We start from the raw sequence: 21,852 nt of genomic DNA on the forward strand, positions 1-21,852 counted from the left end.
ATTGTTAAAAACATTTAAACTGAAAGCAGTTTAAAACACAATGCTGCTTCTGTAGAGGCTTCTGTAGAGGAACCTTTCATGTCTCTGAATTATTTACAGTACTGGTGTGCTGTGCTTGCTTTCCTAGCTGCTTTTCACACGTATGCAGAAAAAATGAAATATAAAATGCTTGTGATTTGCATCCACATTTTTTCCTTGCCCTTGAATAAAAGGAGATGATTTTTTTGGTCACAAGGGTGTAAAGGGACATTCCTACTGGAGGTCAAATTATCAAAGCTGGAGAAAGATCCAGGGAAGTTGTATGTCTATGAGGAACCACAAGAACTGCTTAAAGCAAGATGGAGCATTTGCATTCTACTTCAGGGAAGAAACATAGGTTACAGAAAGGAGGAATTTGGAGAGCGTCAGCAAGAGTCTTTGTGCACCTAGTGAGATACAAGCCATCCTTGCACAAGCTGGTCTTGGGATTAGCCTGGGTCTTTCTGAAACCACATTTTCCTGATCTTTTCTGAAACGTGGTATTTTCTGGTACTTGGCATGTGTGGCAGAGTTGAAGTTGTCAGTTTAGCAAATAAAGAATAGAAAGGGAAAGCAAAGTAACCATAACTAGAAAGACTATACATCCAGCAGAAATTACCTGGAAAAAGGGGCTTCTTGGCAAAAAATGCTTGTATGCACGTGGAAGCAGGAACAGAGCCTGAGTGCAGAGAGAACCATAGGAGAAAAAAAATAAAAAGCCTTGCTTAATTTTATTGTCTAGTGGTAGAATGGTGGAGGAGGAGACAAGCTGGTGAATCTGCATTATTTCTTTCTGCTATTTGAAGTATATGCTGTATCCATTTTTAATGGGATGGAATGTACTTTCTGGGGGAGAGAGAGGTATGCATGTTGTTTTTTTCTTTTCTGACTTGATTCGAGAAGCAGAAGAGAGATGGATGGTGGGATAATCTGTGGAACATGTGACTCTATATCCCAGGAAAAAATGATATTCAACCCTAGAGAAATGCCTGTAAATAGCAAAGGCAGCTGAACTCTTCAGGGAAAGGATAAAATAATACCAGCCACTAGTGTGGAAGAAGCTTCCAGGCTGCAATTAAAGAGCTCGAAGAGATTAACAAAGACAGAAAAAGTAGCATCTTAGCCACTGTGTGTATTTTAGACAGTGGCACGCAAAGTATGAAGTAAAGCTCCTCGTTGTGGGTTGGGGTGAGGGAGGGAGAGAAGTTGGCACCACGCTTGTCCCAGGCTGGCAGAAATCCCCGCAGGACAGCCCCGGTTGTCGGCAGGGTCCAGGGAACCCAGCGGTGGGCAGGCGTGGTGTTCGGGGAACCCAGCGGTGCGCAGATGTGGTGTTCTGGAGAACCCAGCGGTGGGCAGGCGTGGTGTTTGGGGAACCCAGCGGTGGGCAGACGTGGTGCTCTGGAGAACCCAGCGGTGGGCAGACGTGGTGTTTGGGGAACCCAGCAGTGGGCAGACGTGGTGTTCGGGGAACCCAGCGGTGCGCAGATGTGGTGTTCTGGAGAACCCAGCGGTGGGCAGGCGTGGTGTTTGGGGAACCCAGCGGTGGGCAGACGTGGTGCTCTGGAGAACCCAGCGGTGGGCAGACGTGGTGTTTGGGGAACCCAGCAGTGGGCAGACGTGGTGTTCCGGCCACAGCACCGCTGCTGCTGCCGGGGGTCTGCCCTGCCGCCCTCCTCTGTGCCTGGGACCTCGTCTCATGGCCCGGCCGATCTCGTCGCACAGGTGGTTTAGCAAAGGGAGGTTGTTTTGACAGAACTAGGTTAGCGGTGAGTTTCTCTGCCGTTTTGAGAAGAATTGGCAGGAGGGTACAAATCTGGGGCGGTGATCTGGGACGCTGACAGTAGTGATGTGGACCACAAGGGCACGCATCTACGGGCAGGCACCCAGAGGACATATTAATAGTTGAATTAGGCCTTGCTGGGTCTGTAACTTCATAACGAGGAAGAAACTTCTTTTTCTGTCTAAAGTGACAGAGTAGAGGACAGAAGTTACACATTTCCAAGTACAGATATGCCTGATGCTACTCATACCACCAACTCTATTCAGGGCAGAGGGTTTCACAGTTTTAAACCGGGAATGAGTATACTGGTTTGCAGAGCTCGCTGAAACACCTGGTACCACTTATGAACCTCTTCAGTACAGGCCACTGCAGACATTAACTTGGTTTCATGGATGTTTTGGTACAATTTGAAGCAAGAACTAGAAGGGCATCTGAAGGAGAAGCATGAGCTGGTGCGTCCAAACTGAAGGTGAAAATTCAGGTGTGCCATACTGGCCATTGACCTCTCATTGATCCATGTTACAACCTGAGACACTATAAGCTGTTAAGGAAACGTCTTCTCCAAAATATGTGGATTACTGACAGCATTCCTCGGTGCGAAACAATTCTACCTTCTCACCTCCATGTCTGACGCAGATACGGAGTCTCAAAGCCATAAGAAGCTGCTGATGAGTGTGTCCAGAGCGATGTAGATCATTTGAGGTTTAAGGACTATAGCGTGAGAAGTTCCTGCCCAGAAACTGCAAGTGGGAGCAGATACACTGGAAGGGACATGTCCTTGGGACTGCAGCACCAGTGGCTTTGTGGAAGAAGTGCTTGGATGTGCACCTTAGGGGTAGGTTGCGAGATGGGTAGTTGCAGCGCTTGGGGACTGAATTGCTTCCTCAGTAAGAACACAGAGTATTTTTGGTAACTGTGGGGTTCTTCTCTTTTGCTCCAGGTGCAATTCCTGAAAAAATACCAGTTAAGAAATACTTTTTTTTTTCCTCTCAGAAAAGAACAGAGGCAGCAATGAGATGCTTTGAACTGAAAGAGCATTCTCATATAGCACTACACCATCAGAATTTATCAGAGTGTAATTCTTAGCATGGTATTTGACTGACAACTTCTCTGCCCAGAGTTTACTCCAAAGTCCCAGATGCTGTTATGGGCCAAAGGCAAGTATATTGGATGGTAGGTGCTGACACTCCTGGAAGCTGTGGGTTTCTTTAAAAACACTCAGTTGATATTGTAATGTTTCCTTTTTAAAGTAAGTGAATACAAGGGTGGCCTTGTCTGTCAAACAATTACATTGTTAGGAACACCTTTAATAGCAGCATTTTCCATATCTCTAGCTGTTCAGCAAACCTACACTTTAGTACAAGAAGCTCTTCTGATGAAGGAAGGGGAAGAAGAGGGTCTTCATACAGCCTAGTCAGCAAGGCAAAGCAGGGACAGCCCGAGGTAAAGTAGGCAAAAGTGGCATTTTTGGCAAAAGTGGCATTTTCTGATCCTCAAGATGCAATTAGGGGTCAGGCTGAACTAAACAGATCTGCAAGGGGATGGACAAATAAGTCTCCAGGGCATGTTGGCATCAGTGAAACAGTGCTCGCTACAAGGGTAAGAGAAAGTAACCGCTCTTTGCATTCTAGTCCACATCAAGCAGACTGTTTCTGGTCTAAAAATACTCTCTGTGGTGACCTGTCTGAGAATAATTTTGTATCGCTTTCCTGACTTTATTTCTGGCTTTTGATTTCCCATAGAGATCTGGAGTCTGATGGATTAGACCTGTTTCTGGGAGTAATTGTGGCAGTCCTGTCTTGGCAAGGAAGGGCCCCGTATCTGGAATGTGCTTTTCTTGGCAAGTGCTGGGTGGTGGCAACCTTCAGGGTGTGACAGGAGACCTATTTATTTACTTTGGTTCTTATGCTTACTGTAGGGGTTTTTCTGTGTGTGTCCAACTTCGGATGCCAATACTTCTCTCCCACCCATGGGCTCAGTGATAGCTACACCCTGTAAGACATACACTGCAGAAATTTTTCATGGCTGTTTTAACAGATGGCTGATTTAACAAGGCCAGATGTTTTATAAATAGGGTAATACATTTTAAATTAATAAAGTCATTTGTTAAAGCAGTTGACTTTTACAAGGCGTGTTACTTTTTACCAATAAAAGTGAGTGAAAAGCTCTTGGAGCAGGTAGCCAAAAGGGTTGTCTTATCCAGGTCCTTCCCCCCCTTGCTTTTTTTTTTAATGTTTCTGTCCATCTAAGGATGGGACCATCCAAGATCACTCAAAGAAGGCTATAAATTGCTGTCAAATATGGTAGCAGTCATCTACTTATCTGTAGTGGTGGAAGTCCTACTTTAGATTGGACAGAGTGGGCAATAGCAAAAAGAAAACCAAACCTAAACCTCTCGCCTTCCCATGAGCCCATGGATTGCTATATGAGCATAAAACTACAACAGTTTCTCACTTCTTCACTGCCTCCCAGGACCTTTTCTCCAAAGTGATCTTTTGCTTCAGCCTAGGGATATGACAGAGGGCCTTCAGCCCAGGGTCTCTCTGGCTTGTCCCGCAGCTGAGACTCATCCATTGTAATACCTGATAGAAGGGTGTGCTGGAGGCCATGTAATCACAGCAAGGGTTTGTCTAGCCAAGTATCTCTTTCTGACGGTGGCCAAAAGGGGGTACCTAGTATAAGAACAGGGCAAGCAGTTTTCACAATTTCCTCATCTAGTCTGCAACCATTTGCAAACCACGGACTTCCAGAGCCAGAAGGGAGTTCATAGTAGTTAATAAACATGGGTGGATTTCCCTTCTGTGAATGTGCCTTGCCTTAAGCCCTCACCAGTGTGTTGAATCCACAATGTCTGGCTGTGAGGACTTCTACAACGCAACTGTGTTGTGTGTGAAGAGGCAATTCCCTTAATTTTGTTTTTAAACCTACTTCCTGATGTTTTCATTTGATGTTCCCTAGTTCTTTTGCTGAGAGAGATAACAACAAATTAGTCTCTCCAGTGCCACTCATGAGAGACCTTGCACAAAGAGAAAAAAATACTCTGTCAAATCTTAAGTTTTCCTTTCTTCAGATCAAATAATCTTTCTCTTGCCACCTCTCTTGTATCAAAAGATAAAAGAATTGTTTGTCACTGAAAAAATCCATTTGCCAGGTAGATAGTCACAAGAGATTAGTGTGATGTCTTCCAGCACCTCTGTTCTGGGAGAGCATAAAGAAGACAGGGCAAAGGCTGGTATCACCCACCCACTTTTTTTCAGAGCTGGCTCTTCCTAGGCAGAGACACAAAACAGCAAACACTCTGCCAAACCCACTGCAGCTTGGAGATCTTGTTAGGAAACATGCCAGGACCAGCGCTGCCTCCTACTCGTAGGTGGATATTGGCAAGAAGTTCAGTGCAGGGTAACCAGAAGGGATGCTGGAAATATGCAACTCCTCCTTCTTCTAGCACTCTCACAGTGAAGTATTCACCAGCATTTATGCTTTATCCTTGAAGAAACCAAGACTAATGCTTACATTAGTGCCTGGGCAAGGAGAGAAACCATCTCCTGAAACCAAGTACCATGGTGACTTCACAGATTTCCTCCGCTGGTTCCCAGTAGCTCAGAAATGTGCATTTCATCCTAGCTTAGCTGGGGCAGCTCTGGATCCTTCTTTTATAAGTGATTGGTGCTCCAGCGTGCCAGGCATGGTACGAAGTCAAGAGTACAATCCCTTTCCTGGAGTGCCCGCGGTGCCTGCTCAAGCACCAGCTGTCTCAGATTTGCAGAGTGTTTAGCAGTAGTGAGTCTCTGTTTTTATGCCAGAGGTCAAAAATGCATTAGTGCTCCTAATGCATGAGGACTTGCATCCACTGACTTTTGGAAATAAGTTGGACCACAGGTTACTGTTGTTGTTCTCTCAGTTATTAAAAATAGATAGATCCTGAGAAATTATGAGATTTGACTACAGCAGGCAAGTTTCAGGGATACTAGCTCAGCACTGATTAGCCTGTCTGTGTACTTGAGGAATAAACCGTAAGTACAAGATACGAGTGGAGCAACTGTATTTAGAAACATGTTTCCAGGGAAACATTAGTTTCTCTGGAAGACAACCCTGAGACATGAAATTTTATGTGACTCTTGGGACAAATGTAAGTTTGAAGGCTTTTTTTTCCCCCCCTACTTTTTATAGCGAGTACATTCTGCTCCAGATTTATCCGTTTCAGACCTGTATGGTAAAACCTATTTTAACTGTGGAGTCCAGTATCTCAGTGGATTTCATTAAGAAAAGGGCCCACACAAGCTGCAGTTTAAAGATCTGTCGCTTGCACAGCAACTGAAATCAAATCAGCACTTTCTAAGCATATCCTCACACACCATGCAAAGTGTGACTTCAAGAGCAAGGCTCAAGATGTAATTTGGCTTCTTGTGTGACACTAGACAAGTCAATTAACTGTAACTTGTTCATAAAATCAGTATAGTTATAATTTCTTACCTTTGTTCCCAGAATTGTGAGGATCAATTTATTAAGCTTCTAGAAATCCAGGGGAAAAGGGCCGGTTTATACCAGCTGAAAGTTTTTCCTTTGACTAGCTCTTCCTCCTGAAACCAGACAGAGTTTCATCTCTTAACCCCTTGGCAGCTTCCTTTCCAGGCAAGTTCTCTAGAAGACCGTTGGCTCTCACTTAGTGAGCAGAGTTTATATTCTTTATACCAGGGAGGTTTCTGTTGAAATCACAAATGCTGTGAACTTGTATAAACATTTTTTTGTCATTGTTTTGTAAATGATAATTTACTTATTCTGAAACTCAAAGTGTATTCTTGCCTGTATCTTGTCTGTGACAAAAATATGTCCTTTACTATATAATTGTACTTCTATACTAGATTGTATAATTATTATTTTTATTTTTTTTTTTAATGGAGAGAGTGGTCTGGAAATGTGTAAGTGGAAGGAATTATATAATTAAGCTTTAAAATCCTATGTTCAGTGGACACAGAAGTAAATCAATTGGTTGTATGTCTCTGATGGAAAAATAATGAGCCATTACTGGCATTTGTAAAAGTCAGCATTTATCTCCATTTTTTGTTTTCCGGCCAAAGCAGGAAAGGGCAGATGAAGTTTGTCTTGTGAGTTTGAAAGGCCCATGGTCCTTGCTTCTCATCTGTTAATGTCAAAGAGTCTTTGTTTGCTTACATGTATGAAGTTTAATGTGAACATCCGTAAAACAGCTAAAATATTAAACCTTTTCAGTGTCAAAAGAACAGAGTAACTATTATTTATGTCATAATAAAATGGACTACGGATTAAATCTGTTTGTTTTAGAAGACAAGTAAAAGCTAAATCCCGATGCTTTCCTTAGCTGTGTCGGGGAAGAGTCTCTGTGGGACTCAGTGGTGCCCCGAGCGCTGCAGGGTGTGAGATGAGTGGGGGATGAAGGCTCTCCAGACCTTAGAAGAGGTGTGCAGCATGTTGTGGTGTCATAGCATCAAGTCCTGGTTAAATTATGTGCTTAGGGATTTCTGTCAAGCTTTTCCTACTTAATTGCCACCCACATGTTTCATCTGGTGTAGAACTGTAAGTAATTACATTGCTGTCTTTGGTCCATACTTGCTTTCTTTGCTTTTATCACCTGCTGATCTCCAGCAAAGCAGGAAAAGCCCTCCTCTGACGACTGTCTCAGTCAGATGGTGCCCACCTACTCTGCACACGCCACAGAATGTGAAAATGAAGAGTGTGCATGCTATTGGTATTGCTATTGCTGACCGTTTGAAAACAAACAAAAAGTGAAATAACTGGTCTGGCGGCCAGACCCAGCTGTAGTCAATAGTGTGAGCTGACTAGCAGTAAAGCAGCATGGAGTGAAGTTATTTTTCAATCAAGTTAGGCTTTACCATACTAATCCACTGAAACTGCAAAGGCTGTTTTCAGTAAACTCGTCACTTTATTAAATGGGAGCCAAAGCCAAAGGAAATCCACTTAAGAAAGAAAAGTTAAACAATGTAATTCTGCAGCTGTAGAAATAAATTGAAATAGAGAAGGTATATTTTCAAAGCCATTCTTACAGCTAAATTGCAGTCATTATTAATGGAGAAATAAACTCAAAGGTAATCATGAAAAGTTTCACTCTCTTCTGCCAAGTGAAGTTACACCAAACAAAGTTCCCATCCTGGCTTTTCCGGTGACTTGCTTATGAATGTAATGTTGGTGAGCAAGGGAAGAGTGGTCTGCTGATGAAGTTCAGTTGTAACTTTTCCTCCTTGGTTACTTCCAGTGTCATAGGGTTTAGTAGGTGAAAGGTGTTGCTGTCTTTACAACTTTACTGCACTGGGGTTGAACTTTATATAGGTGCAAATAGAACTAGCACAAGAGTGGCACACTGTTGTGTGAAGTCCTGTTGGCATTCCTTTCTTGGCTTGTAAATGATGTTACTGATCAGCAGTTGTGATATGGTTAAATAGATGCATCACAAAAATCATCTTATGAATTACTTATTTTCCAGACATTAGGGCCTGACTGTGTAGTTGTCACCGAAGTATCTGACTGCTTTTGCAGTCAGTGTTTGTGGGTTCAATTTCAAGATCCTTTCAAAGCATGAATGAGTCCACTGTTAAAAGATGAGAAGCACGGAGATCATGGAAATTTGCCCACGGTCTGAAAGGGATTCCTTCAGACATTTAAGACTTTAAGCCTTCTCGTCACCATCTTCTACACAGTGTTTTTTAATAGAGGTCATACTCTGGTATCCATGACCTTCCTAGCAGTAGGTTGTAGCAGAGTCTAAATGCTGTTTGGCATTGAGAGTCCTTTTATTTTTTTAATGATACCTCAGTTTCAAAGTAGCATCTTCTGCTTAAAGACTTACTGTTTCCTTGTTGCCGTGCAAGAGGCTGCAATCAGGTAGTTGCGTTCCTGATTATTTTTTTTTTTCCTTATGAAGATTTCATTGTGTTTCTAATCCTGAGGGGAATTGACTGTATGATCATGTTTTAGTCATGATTACTCAATTCTCTGGTCTGACTTTGCTTGTACCCTGTGTGCCGTGAATGCTTTGATGAAGCTCATTGCCATGCACACTTCAAGCCTGCCAGAGTCCTTGGAATACTTAATATATGTCTTTCCATGACCCCAAAATGACAGACATTGGGGATATATGGACTCAGGCTCTCAAAATCCATGAGTCAGGTCTCATATTCCTGAAATGTGTGGTTTGCCTTAGGTCATTTCATACAGCTGTAAAGAGTAGAAACTGTTCACAAGAGTTAAGCTTCTCACCTTAAAACCAGGCTCTCAAAACTAAGCAGCTGCTGAATGATGTGAGGAAGGCAGGCACTGATTGCTGCACAGGACCTTTACCATCTGCAAAAGCTTCTCAGCTTAAAGCACCATGTGAAGACAGAATGGTTCTGACGTGGCTCTAATATGACTCTGTGAGATCCGTGGGGGTTTTTGTAAGGATCTTATACAAGTCTTATACAAATAGTACTAAACCAGCTTTGAAGTCTCTCGGTCTAAGCATAGACATGGCCTTAGTGAGGAGAACATCTCGTCATCCTCTGTCACCCACAATTTAATGTCCATGCTTGTACTAGCTCAGCTGATCTCAGTGTTGTTGATAAGGTGTTGCTGACATCAGAGGCTGCGTGCAACCCAGCCTTCCTGGTGCTTTTGGTGTCTTTTCCTATTTTACTGGATTGTCCAGCTGACCTCCTGCAAGGAACTGGAGTGCGTAGTCCCGAAAGGAGCCGTGTCCTCACTGTCCTCTTCCATTGCTCATCCATCCATCTCACATCCTACAGATGAAGAAAAATGGAGGCCCAGTAGTGATTTGTCTGTTGGAGAGCTTGCACATTCCAGCTCTGTAAGTGCTTGCAGGCCTAAAGAAGGTGAACGCATCACCTATTAACCATATGCAGCACATACCAGCGGTCCTCTGTGCTGAAATTGGCAGGTGTGCCCGTCAGAGTGAGAAAAGGAGGCAGAACAGGAGCTGGCTGATTAGAGCTCTCCTGACTCCTACGGCAGTAGGAATGCTGTCAGTCCTCATGCTCTGAGTAATTCCCATTGCACAACATTGATGATTTGATGTGGCAAATGGATAAAAAAATGCGAGGAACACACATTAACCAGAATCCTGTTGCGCAGGCTTGGGGTGAGAGATGCGAGGCAGTGCAAGAGCAACGTTGGTGGGAAGAGTGAGCTAACGCGGTGGTGTTTAGACATATAAGCACTCTCAGGCCAAGGGCTGGTGTACACAGTAGGCCAGCTCTGCTGCCAAAACGCTGTTTGATGCCCTCCCTTGTGCTGGCCGAAGTGTTGGCTAAGCCTCTTAGTGTCAGTGCGGATCTGTACGGGGTTAAAGGCTATGTGAAACTACGCTTCTGTGTGGTGCAACTTTGAAGTCCCACCAAGCAGGCCTCAGTGACGGAACGGTTCCTTCACCTTCATCTCTAATAGTCTTGGGGAGTGGCCAAGAGCACCAGGAAGCTTGGAAAAAATCATTTTAATTGGCATTAAAAGAAAAATAAAAGTAGAGAGCTGATTCAAAGGGCTGTAGAAACCAGATCCTCTGACAGAAGCTCCCTCTTTTTCCAAGGTGCCTTTATTCCTCTTGTGCTATGGACTATGGCATATATTTGAAGGTCCGCCTTCAAACCATAGCAAACAAAATGGCTTATGTCCCGTTTTGAAATATATCTCTTAAATATATCTCTTAAATCCATCTCAGGAGGGATCATTATGCATGTTGAGCACGGTTCAAAGCAACAAAATACGTGTTCTTTCCATGAGCCTTTTTTTTTTTTTTAAACTTGCCTTTTGGAAATACGTGATGCCGTATGAGCACAATTGAGTGTATTAAAGGAAGGGCTTGCTGCTCGCATGATAATTAGTCCCTGAAGTTCTTGGTGCTCCCATTTTCTTCTTTGTAACAGAAGACAATGTCTTGTCCCCAAGGATGTGAAAGTCTGATAAGGAGGATCACAGAGCCCATTGGGTTAAAGGTACTGTGCAAATGCAGAGTATAGCTATTGTGTAGTAACGGGTTTTTTGCTTGAAAGAAGATTGTCTTGCTATGAGTAATACTGTACATGAGGAATCCTTCTCTGCTAAATTTTGTTTCTGGAAAAGTCCATAAATAACACAAACATTTGCTTGGCACTTCAGTCCAAATTCTTTTGTGTTTGCTTTTTCTTCCGGGTGGATGTTCCGTGGGGGCCATGAAAGAGAAAGAGTGAGTTTTCATGGTTCCTGCCATGTTCTCGTTTGAATTTTGGAAAAGACTTGCGAAAAATAGAGAAGTAGAAAGGTGGTTGTTGTCCTGGAGGTTACAGGTGAACTACTTAATGGCAGAGTCAGGAGGCACGACAGTGTCAGTGTTGAAGATGCCTGCAGTGTCTACAGCTCTTTGTGCTCTGGTCTTTTGATGGCATTGGTTTAATGCCGTGAAATGGTACTATTTTAGTGTTGGATCCTCAGAACAAGAGAACCTGTATACACATTTCTTTTCCTTGGGTTTTCATCCTGGCAGATTTGCTGAAACCTGCCTTCAGGCATACAGCTAAAAATGTGGAGCTCCATCAAGAACTTCAGTCAGTCACTTGAGGGCTGCATTGCCACATTCTGGGAGGCAGGAAGAACTGGGATCCCCAGTGTTGCAGCAGGCCTCAATCCAAGCCCAGTCCAAGATTTTGTCTGACACCTTCTAGTTTTGATTAATTGGTAGGCTGTGCCAGTGCTATTTCCGAATGATCTTCACACGTTATAGCCTGGTTTCAAAGTCTGCTGGAGCAGAAGAAAGACTGCTACTGACTTCACAAAAATAACTTCTCTGCTAACTTTTGGCAGTTGGATAGCATCACTCAGAATAATGCCCAGGACTTCCAACTCATGGTTCCCTGTGCTACCTAGAGCAATGCTTATCCGCGTGCAAAGGGGACCAGGCTCTCTGCTGTGCTGCCCAGGAAGCCTGTGTTAGGGCTAGAGGGGGGCAGAATTAGTCAGAGTCTCCTGGGGGAGGCTGCATGATAGACTTAGCTGAACACTCAGAATTTTGCCGTCCTTGATCTGCCTGTAACTTCTTCTGTGGCAGCTACCCTTTTCTTAGAAAAACAGGCATAGCTCTCTTGAAGCATACCTCCTAGAAGGTCAGTTGAGACAAATGGCAACTCCTTGGGGGTGTCCACTGGTCACTCCTAGGCTCTTGCATTTTATAATGCATCTTAAAAGGGACCTCTGCTGTAGTTCTGCTTTTTCGTCATTTTAATCTAACTTTGGCAGCTTACACTCTGCCTTCATCCATTTTTAAATGGCAGTTGCCTTGCTCTGCGACACAGCACCTTACAGTGTAGCTCACGTCTCTCACGTTGTGTTTTTCGTTTTGTTTTCCTCTCCATCCCTCCAAGCCCGGTCTTGTACCCTCTACTTCAGATCACGTGCCTGGCCCACAATGGACAAAGCATCTGCTTATTCCTCCAAAGCCACAGGATTTTGTGCTAGTTAATATTAATCTCCGTAAATCTCCTCAATCTTTTGCTCTTAGAGTTGCATGTATTTCTGCATGTTTCTAATATTCACCTGACTACCATGTTCTTCACTCTATTTCTTCTGTGCTGCTTAGTGGCTTTGGTAAGGGACATTAAATGGATGGACAAGTGGGAGAGAGGCGGAACGCAGTGTGATTCTGTGTATTTTTCACTGGGGAGACCCATCTGAGGCTGCTCTCTTTCTTGAGCATACCAGTAGGTTTTGGTGGTCCAGACAGCGGGTTACTCTTTCTGGCTTTTGATACTGGTTTTGCAGTACTGCACATGTATAATTAAGTTTTACTTCTGAACCTCTTCTAGTGCTGAGGTGTCCTGTTCAGAAGGCTTTGTAGCCTTCTTGGTTTGGGTAATGTACTGGCTGGGTAATGTCCCCGAGTGGTTTAGGGACAATGGGGAAAGCAGAAAAGAGAAATCCAGAAGCCACAGGCACCCCAACAGGCAATTCTTTGTGATTTCAAGGCTTCTGCGAGGTAGTTCTGTGTCATACCACGTTTGTGGTTGCCTCTCCTTACCTGATTTTAGAAAATGGAACTACTGCCTTCTAAGTACAAGTTTCCCACAGGTAAAGGCAAATTCCAAAGAAGATTACATGTCTCTGGCAGTTGTCTCCTCAGCCCTTCTGTACCATCCCATAGTTCTTTGAAGGTCCTGGTTACTAATTGTGAGAGTTCAAATTTTGTGTTAAAGACTGACTCCTGTAAAGGAGCTCAGGAAGCTGCCCAGGACTTCTGTTGGAAGTGGATGCGTTGCCATCTCCTGTGCCTGAGTTTTCCTCCTTCTACTCACAAATTCAGTTACAGTGGTTTCAAATGCACAAAAGTACAGTTAACCACCAACCTACTAACATTAACTGACGAATATAGGAAACAATGGGACTCTGGGCACACGCTAGTTCTCATCTGACTCTGAATGTCAAGAAATAACCCTGACACATAGTGTGGGTTTTGTTGGGCTTCTTTGCTCATCTCAAATTATTCAGGCTTTAACACTGTTGTCAGAACTGATGTAAAGCAGAATATCTTATTGCATTTCAGCTTTTGATGTCTCAACAAAATTAGCCAGCCAAAAGGATTTTTTTTCCTCTCTGGAAGGAAAAAACATCAACAATAAGGAGTGTTTCACAGTCTAGGCTTTCTAGGTTTGCCACAACAAATAAGGGTAAATGCAGAGCAGTGGAGATGAAACAGACTGGACGTTGTGACAAGCCCTTACTTGGTTGAGGTAGGATGGCTTCTGGAAGATGTTGTTCTTTTCTTCTTAGATGCTACAGGATGAGCACCAAGATCTTCAGTTAGGAGTCACATACAGATACTGCTGCAGGTATGGGTATAGGTACAGGGCATTCTTCTCCGTGTGGGAGGGAAAGGGCTGTGCTTGTGCTAGCAGAACCATGTTGACGTGAACTTGATTCAAGAGCCATTCCTCTAACTAACAAGAAGATAGAGCTAACTGGTACCTGACTGAATGCAGTGACTATAATTTTGTTAGTTTCAGAAGGGGACTCCTGATTTTATTTTTGAGCAAGTGAAGAGAATCAGACCTGATATACTCAAGTGGGTAGAAAAGGTGCAAGAAGAGGTTGAAATTGCAGTTAAGCATTGCCATTTGAAGCAGAGTTCAGCACTCTGGCAACGGCAAGGGTTGGACATTTTGCCCACTGCAGAGCTGGGGACCTAAATACCCCCAAGAAACATCAGCAGGAGGTGAACGTTTGTAGAAGCCAGTACTAGTGCAGCAAACAGCACTGGAACACAGTGAACCCTGGGCTAGGAGCAACTCTTGAACCAAGACGTTGTAAATGTGCATTGCTTCTAATGGCCATTGCTGGTAGCAGCAAATCCTGTTTATTTTCATGTACAGAAGGAGGTATTATGCTCCTTGTGCAGCACGTAATATACAACAAGAGGTGGTGCGCACAGTCTGAAAACCCCTTGCTGAATCAACGGTTAAATCACTTGTTAGATCAATTCCAAACCCATTGAATTTAACCTAATTACTACTTTGTTGGGTCCAGTAACCTTCCCAGTAATCACTGATGTTTGTTTCATTTGAAGTTTTCAGACCAGAATTGTATTTCTCTTTTTTAAAATGGTAAAATTTTGTTTCGTAAGAACATTCCTGGTATGTAAATGAGAAATTTTGTTAATCTGTTCAATAACATTTTCCATGTGTATAAAAAGTCATGAGAACAAAGATGTTTGCTGTGTGATTGAAGGGTACAGGGAGGGGAATCTTTACCATCTGCTACTACTAAATTAGTTTTCAAGAGGGAAAAATAAATCCCTCTCATTGGAAGCTATTTTGATCCGCTCTAATAGTAATATTTTATGTAGGATTTCTCTTCCAGAGCCCAGTAGAATTTACAAGTAAATTCATCTTTCTGATGCTTTGGTAAGAGCAACATCTGTCTCAGACATTGTGAGGATTGAAGCACTAAGAGTTTTTTAGAAATCTCATATTCATCCTGCAATATTTGTCTGCTGTATGTAATCCTAATATACCAATTGCAGCAGTAAATATTTTGCTATAACCAGACATTGAACTCAAAAAGAAACCTGTTTAGCTGCAGCTAATGAAAATGTAATGCCTGTGATCCTGCGATGTTTGTGTTCTGCAGCACCAACCTGAGTTTTAAAGAATTTTGAACCAGTAAGACTCAGACTCTGCAACTTTGATGGAATGAAAAAGCCTCAAGCTTTCAACACCTGCCATAGAAATTTAATAAGGACTCTAATAAATGGGTCAGTTTCAACAAACAATTAACTTAACAACTTCATCTGGAAGGCTTAGAGGCCCTATTTCATAGGAGGTAACTTGAGAGCAGTCTCATGTTATATAGTGTAGTTAATGTTTCCTTTAGAAAACGAGAGTTTTTAAGATTTAATATTTCATGTGCTCCAAATTACATCAGATTGGCATATGGTACACAACAAAGCCTTCAACCCCTGTATAGATCAAAGAAAATTTATATTAATCTTCTAAGCTGTTCGCGAGTTTCTTAAACACAAGGAAAATATACAATTCCCAGGAATTCAGAAGCTTATAAAATGAATTTTGTGGGCAATTTGGATAAAATTATTCCTTATACTTTGATTATGCCATTAAAATTCACACTCCTTCAAATACGGAGATTTTCTTGTAAGTACCGAGTACTCACTGAGCAGCGTAGCTGGACTGCACCATTTAGACTTGAATGTGTTTTGCTACATCTTGTCTTACATTGTGAGCTATTTTTCAGCCTTTTATGAAAATATATAAGAGAGATTAAGTCTCTGAGCATTAATAGTTCAATGTGTTTAATGTAACTCTGTGTGGAGATGAAGCAAAAAGTAGAAAATTGAATTGCACTTTCCCCTGCCCTGCTTTACACATTTCATCTTAAACTCTCCATTTATTTTGCTGTCAGTTGTTGTCCCCCATCCAGTCTCCCTTTCTCACACCCCCCCTTTTTTTTTGTTACAGTTCACCTCTAATCACCCTACCCATATCTGATGTGTTGCTTGCATGTTCCCTGTCTTTTGTCTTTGCATCTGAACTTTGTCCCACACGTTGTGTTTGAACAGTGAAAGGTCTCCTGGAGAAGGATCTGTGCTTCCTTACAGCTGTCGATATCCTGTACCTAATGTTAACATCCTGTAACTAATGCCTGACCGCTTATTGTACCTCACGACATGGCCTTTATTTGCCTGTACGGCATATGCAATTACTTGCATCTATATAGGCAAAAAAAGGTTGAACAGCGTGCTAGCATTCATGTGTCCCACGTGTACTGCATACAGAAGCTTATTGAGGCAGATCTTAGTCGGATGTCACCCTCTTTTGCTGGTTTGACACCAAAATTCAACCTGGCTTCTCAGTGCCATTGGTCTGAGCCCATGCAAAGATGCAACCACCTAATTAAAAAAACAACCAACCAAACAAAAAACTAAGAAGTTCTCTTTAGCTAATGGTATTGCTGGCAGCCTTGTCATGATCTGTAAAAGCCACATGGGTTTTCATGTCTGGAAACACACTCTTCGGTGTTTGAGACATAGTACAAGCTTGGAACGTTGTAGGCAGCAAATGAGCAATTTTAGGTAAAATCTGTTTTCTAAGATGTCAGTCTGGCTTCCTTCATGAACACGAAGTCTGCAGAGAAAACAGTATTCAGACTTGATAGTATGATGACTAGTAATCAGAAATACCTAGGCTGAGTCACGGTATAGGAACACTGTGGAGTCCAGTTTAAAATGAAGTTCTCATTTTATTTAGTGGCCTAGAGTTTGGGTAGTTCCAAAGCAGATTGTTCAATGTGCATTCATTAGAGACTGATTGATTGCTTGGCTCTATGAACAGGGGTTTTGGGGTGAGGAAGGTGGAAGGAGAAGAATTTGCATTTCCCAAGACTTAGGGTGTCTGAACGACATGTTTCATTTTGGAGTTAGGCTGTAGTATTTAAATATCATACATTTGCCCATGTAGTTTGTTGGGTAATAAGAAGTGCTGTTTTCTTCTATCTAATCTAAGACTTTGGCAGTTGCTCAGATACCTCCAGAGTCACAGACTTCATGAGCTGGTTCTGTGGTGGCCGTTGGTTACCGATGAAGTGGATATGGGATGATTCTCCTGGCAAGTTACTGCCTCTGAAGCCAAGGGCAGTCAAAGCATCCTCTTTCACAGTTAGGTGGCCAACACCACCATTTCTGTCCTGAAAACTTGCTTAATGTTAATAACAGGTATATCTTGTATCTATAGAGGTTGTAACTTGCGGTAGAAACAAGGAAGCTGGTTTTTGTGCATGTTATAAAACTAGTAGTTAGCAAGATGTCTTGAAGGTGACTTGCAAGTGGATCTAAAAGCCAGCTTGGCCTGTTGTGAAGGTTTTAATGTCATGTGATGATGATATCCTGGATGAAATGCTAATAGGTTTGGAAACAAATTTAAGTGACCTTCTGCTTTGCTTCGAGAGTAATATCCATACATGCAAATCAAGTAGTTTTCTGAAGCTATGTAATTACACACTGACAAGTGTTCCACTCAAATCAGCTTCCACATTTCATAGTTCCTTCATATGCCCAGCCCTGGGGTGGTGTTCCTCAGAGGATTATTCATAACTGGTTCTACAACAACAGAATAAATAATATTTAAAAGCAAATCAGTATTTGCTGTCTCAATTTGCTGTTGAACATAGAGGCTGTTAGGGGATTGGCTTCTTGTAGGTATTGCAACAGTAGTGACCTTTGAGGAGATTTGAAGGAGGAAGAAATGGCATTAGCAGTAAATGCCTGAGGAATTTCTAGGCTGGTGGGGAAGGAAATGGTGCCACAAAGGGAGGCGGCCAAACTCTCTTGTCCACTAACAGCTTTACCTTGAATTTGCCCAAGTGGTTTTTTAACTAGCTTAGTTTTACTCCATGACAAATAAGTTGCCTTTGCCGTAAGATTTGACAAACCAGAATATCTATCTTTGTGAATATTTATTTGCGAACTGGCTAGGTTGCAGATACTGTGGCTGAGCCAAATTCTGCCAAATTCTGCTGTCCTCTAGGACACAGTTGTGGGGCAGAGAGCTGTGTGGGTTATACAATAGGCTCATCATCCTACCAGTATACCTTTTCCTGCTCTAAGGGTTTCTTCCCCTCTAAATTATTGCAGCTAATGCCTCTCAGTGCCTTACTGGAGTACTTAGATACAAATACTGTGCTTCTGCACCATCTTAGACCCTACTGTGAAAGCATGTTGCAATTGCACTTATTGAAAGAATATGGAAGCCCCAGCTTCTGTGTGGTGGTCAAAATTTCTCGTTATAATTTTTCTCTTATGCCAAGGCCTGAGCTGAGCTGAACCAAACCAAAATGGCAATTCCTAACTTTTTACTACCTTCCAGCATTACATCTTTGAATCCAGCCCTCACAGCAGGCATCCTTCTTTTCCAGCATAGGATTTGTGTGCAGGCCAGCCATATGGTGTGTGTAATTATTATTTTATAATGGTGTTATTGCTCTCTAGCCGCCCAGTAAACCCAGTGCAGTTTCAGTAAACTATATACATAAGCATAGGAACTTTAGACTTGAATTATTTTCTTCACTTCTATACAATAGTAGGTGCGAAGGAGAAAAAAAGATTCCATTTAATTTATAGAAACTGTATAAAGTTTATAGAGTCTCTACAATCGTCTCAAATGAAAAGGTTGTGGAGAAGAGAAGCTGTACTGAAACTGGGAGGTCCACAAAGCTGGAGGAGAATAACAGTTAAAGGCACACATCAGTAAATACCTGTGCTGAACTTTTCCCATTAACTCTACCGTAGAGCATATGGACTGCATTAAGGGTTTGTCTGCCTTAGGGATTTTATAAACACATTTCCTCCCCTTTCCTCTTCCCCATCCAGTTACTATTGCTTTAGACTACTACAGAATCAAATAGTGTCCATTCTGGGGTCATTGTTCTTACTGGAAAGAGGCTGTTTGCTGTAGAAATGTTCACTGATTAGTATCAGAAACCTGTGTATATATGTGTCGTGGTTTAACCCCAGACAGCAGCTAAGCACCATGCAGCTGCTCACTCCCTTCCCTCCCTACCCAGTGGGATGGGGGAAAGAATCAGGGGAAAAAAGTAAAACTCATGGGTTGAGATAGACAGTTTAATAGAACAGAAAGGAAGAAAATAATAATAATGATAATAATAATAAAAATGACAATAATAATAATAATAAAAATGACAATAAGAATAAGAATTGGAATATACAAAACAAGTGATGCACAATGCAATTGCTCACCACTCGCCAACTGATGCCCAGTTCATTCCTGAGCAGTGACCCCCCCAGCCCCACTCCCCACAGTTTATATACTGGACATGACATCACATGGTATGGAATACCCCTTTGGCCAGTTTGGGTCAGCTGTCCTGGCTGTGTCCTGTGCCAACTTCTTGTGCCCCTCCAGCCTTCTTGCTGGCTGGGCATGAGAAGCTGAAAAATCCTTGACTTAGTCTAAACACTACTTAGCAACAACTGAAAATATGAGTGTGTTATCAACATTCTTCTCATACTAAATCCAAAACATAGCACTATACCAGCTACTAGAAAGAAGATTAACTCTATCCCAGCCGAAAGCGGGACAATATGCAAGTACTTTCCTGAAAGTGCTTTTTTTTTTTGCTTTTTTTTTTTTTTTTTGGTGTGTTAGCTCTGTGGAGCAGTAATACCATCTTGGCTCACCCATCCTTTCAGGCATATGTGCAACTCTAATTTGCATCGATGGCAGAATTTCTGCAGCAAAATCAGGAGCCAATGTGTGCTCAGTTTTATGGATGATCTGTAAATAAACACAGCTCTCTTTTGCATCCTTATTGACCGTGAAAATGAAGGTTGCCGAAGCGACTGGTGAAAAACAGTATCCAAAACCAAGAAACCAAGCCTCTGATGAAATCAGAAAACATTAATTTTGCTTCTGTGTACCCTTCTGTGCTTCCTGTTTGATTTTGGTTGACACTGGAAGTCTGTATATCCAGCCCATTTGGTAAGGTCTCCTGCCCTCCCCGAAACCTGGCACTGCCCATTCGAGCATTCCTGAGCATTTCGGACAAGCTTAAGAAAGAGGTGGCCCCATTGCCTGCCGCTAGCTCCTGCGCCTGTTCTGCCTTCCCCTTTGCACCAACACACGTATTTTAACATAAAGAAGTGTATCTGGGAACGGATCTGGCTTAACGTTAACCTCCACCCACCCTGAAAAGTTAATTTTAACTGATCGATTGTGGAAGTTACACCCTAGGTGACACATAGCACTTCTGCTGCTCAGCCGTGGATGTGTGAGTGCATGGAAAGCCAGTTCTGGGGTCAAGGTGCTGAAGGAAGGGTAGACCAAGAAAGATGTGTCACGTCTCTTAGTTTATTGTACTTTGAGATTTGTAGGTGGTAAATGCTGTGGGTTTTTTACAGATATTCTGGAACCCTAATATAATTTACAGTTTCATTTGTAGAGAGCTGTTTCAAATCTGTGCACATTCTTCTAAGATATTTTAAAAGAAAAGCCAACAGCAATAATTAGTTTGGCATTTTCCATGTTTTCTAAAGCACTTAAGGGGTAATGACTTTTTTTAACCAATCTTACATAAAATCAGGTTTTACAGGAATAAGAGGACTTAAAAGGCCTGAAGGGCCATCAGTGACAAATGTAATTCATGCTGAAAGCTCTATTCCAATGCATCAAAATGAGGAAAACAATTATACATCTGATTAGAGGCTGCTGACCCTTCAGTTAAAATGATCAAAAAGAACAATATTAAAATTTGATTTACGGAAGCTACTACTTAGCCTATAATTAGTCTGACCAATAAAAACAAACCAGACTTCTACAGAATGTGATTTCCCAGCAGATAGGTTAGCTATTTTTGTAGGGCTGAAGAAACACAAAATGATTTAAAAATATATTTGATATGCTCTATGAGTAAATTGAAATACAGCATACAACTAGTTTTAATAGATTTTGTTCATAAATTGCCAGATTTCCTTAATTCAAGTGAAATTTGAGAACCACATGAGAATAATTGTCTCTAAAATGAAATATTACTGTGTCAGTCTACTTCATTTATATTAAATATATGGTCTACTTTTTTATATTAGAAGGTAAAAGAAAGTTGGTCAGTAATATGATTCCCCTTACACTTTTGCTGTAGTTTGCTATGGAAATGGATTCAGGAAATGGCAGATGTGATTAAAAACTCTTCAGCTGTCGCAAGAGCTGTTTGTACAGCACCTAGCATACAGCACTTCTGGCAAGGAACAGGCACTCCTCGTCTTCCTGCAATAGAAATGAAATGATTCTTCAATGTAGGGACTTGGAGTTTTGATTTTAAATGCACTAGTTAGGAGATTGGTAAGATGAGATTTGATGAGGCTTTTCCATTCATAAGAATGAAGACAAAATTGTTGTGTTGGCTAATGCGGTCCTGCTTCCTTGTGTATGCAAGTAAGTACATTGGAATCCAGGCCAGCCCAATTTGCATGAGGGTGTCGGAGCAATAATCCTATAAATTGACATAGAAGGGTCAAGCTGCCTGCTGAGAGGCTAACATCACTGGAGAGCTGTGGACGACACATAAATGTTCACCTCTGAAAAGCTACATTGAAGACAGCAAAACTAAGAGAGATTTCTTCCTACGTCCTTTAGAATGCATCTACAAGCGTATAGATCATGTCTGGGCAAAGAAGTTGAATAAAAAACACTGTCGCTCAACCTTATATCTCCCAATTTGGAATATATTTGTTTTATTCACAGGGCTGTCATGAATTCTGACTTTTTTGTGCATCGGTTTTTGAAATTTCCTACCAGCTTTCCCTCTTGTGGAAACTTAAGTGCTGTTTTTTGTTTCTGGTATTTCTAGTGGAACGGGAAAATGTACAGAAGAGGACCTTTACCAGATGGATAAACCTACATTTGGGAAAGGTAAGACTGACAAACAGTCTTGATGTTGAGATACAAGGACACAACCATAGATAGATTTGCAGTTAATTCCTTTTAAAGTAGTTAAAATTTAGAAACAAAATTGACTTC

General features: G+C 42.0%; 1 protein-coding gene across 2 annotated transcripts in view; it reads left to right on the plus strand.

Annotated features, from left to right (window-relative positions):
• The window catches only part of CLMN (calmin), an 80,317-nt gene that overhangs the window by 31,812 nt on the left and 26,653 nt on the right, over positions 1 to 21,852 (plus strand). For both annotated transcript variants that reach the window (XM_075029902.1, XM_075029904.1), the window contains exon 2: positions 21,683 to 21,744. In XM_075029902.1, the coding sequence (XP_074886003.1) occupies positions 21,683 to 21,744 (62 nt within the window). The remainder of the gene's footprint in view (positions 1 to 21,682; positions 21,745 to 21,852) is intronic.

Source organism: Buteo buteo, chromosome 6, assembly GCF_964188355.1.
Source record: "Buteo buteo chromosome 6, bButBut1.hap1.1, whole genome shotgun sequence".
Lineage (NCBI taxonomy): Eukaryota > Metazoa > Chordata > Aves > Accipitriformes > Accipitridae > Buteo > Buteo buteo.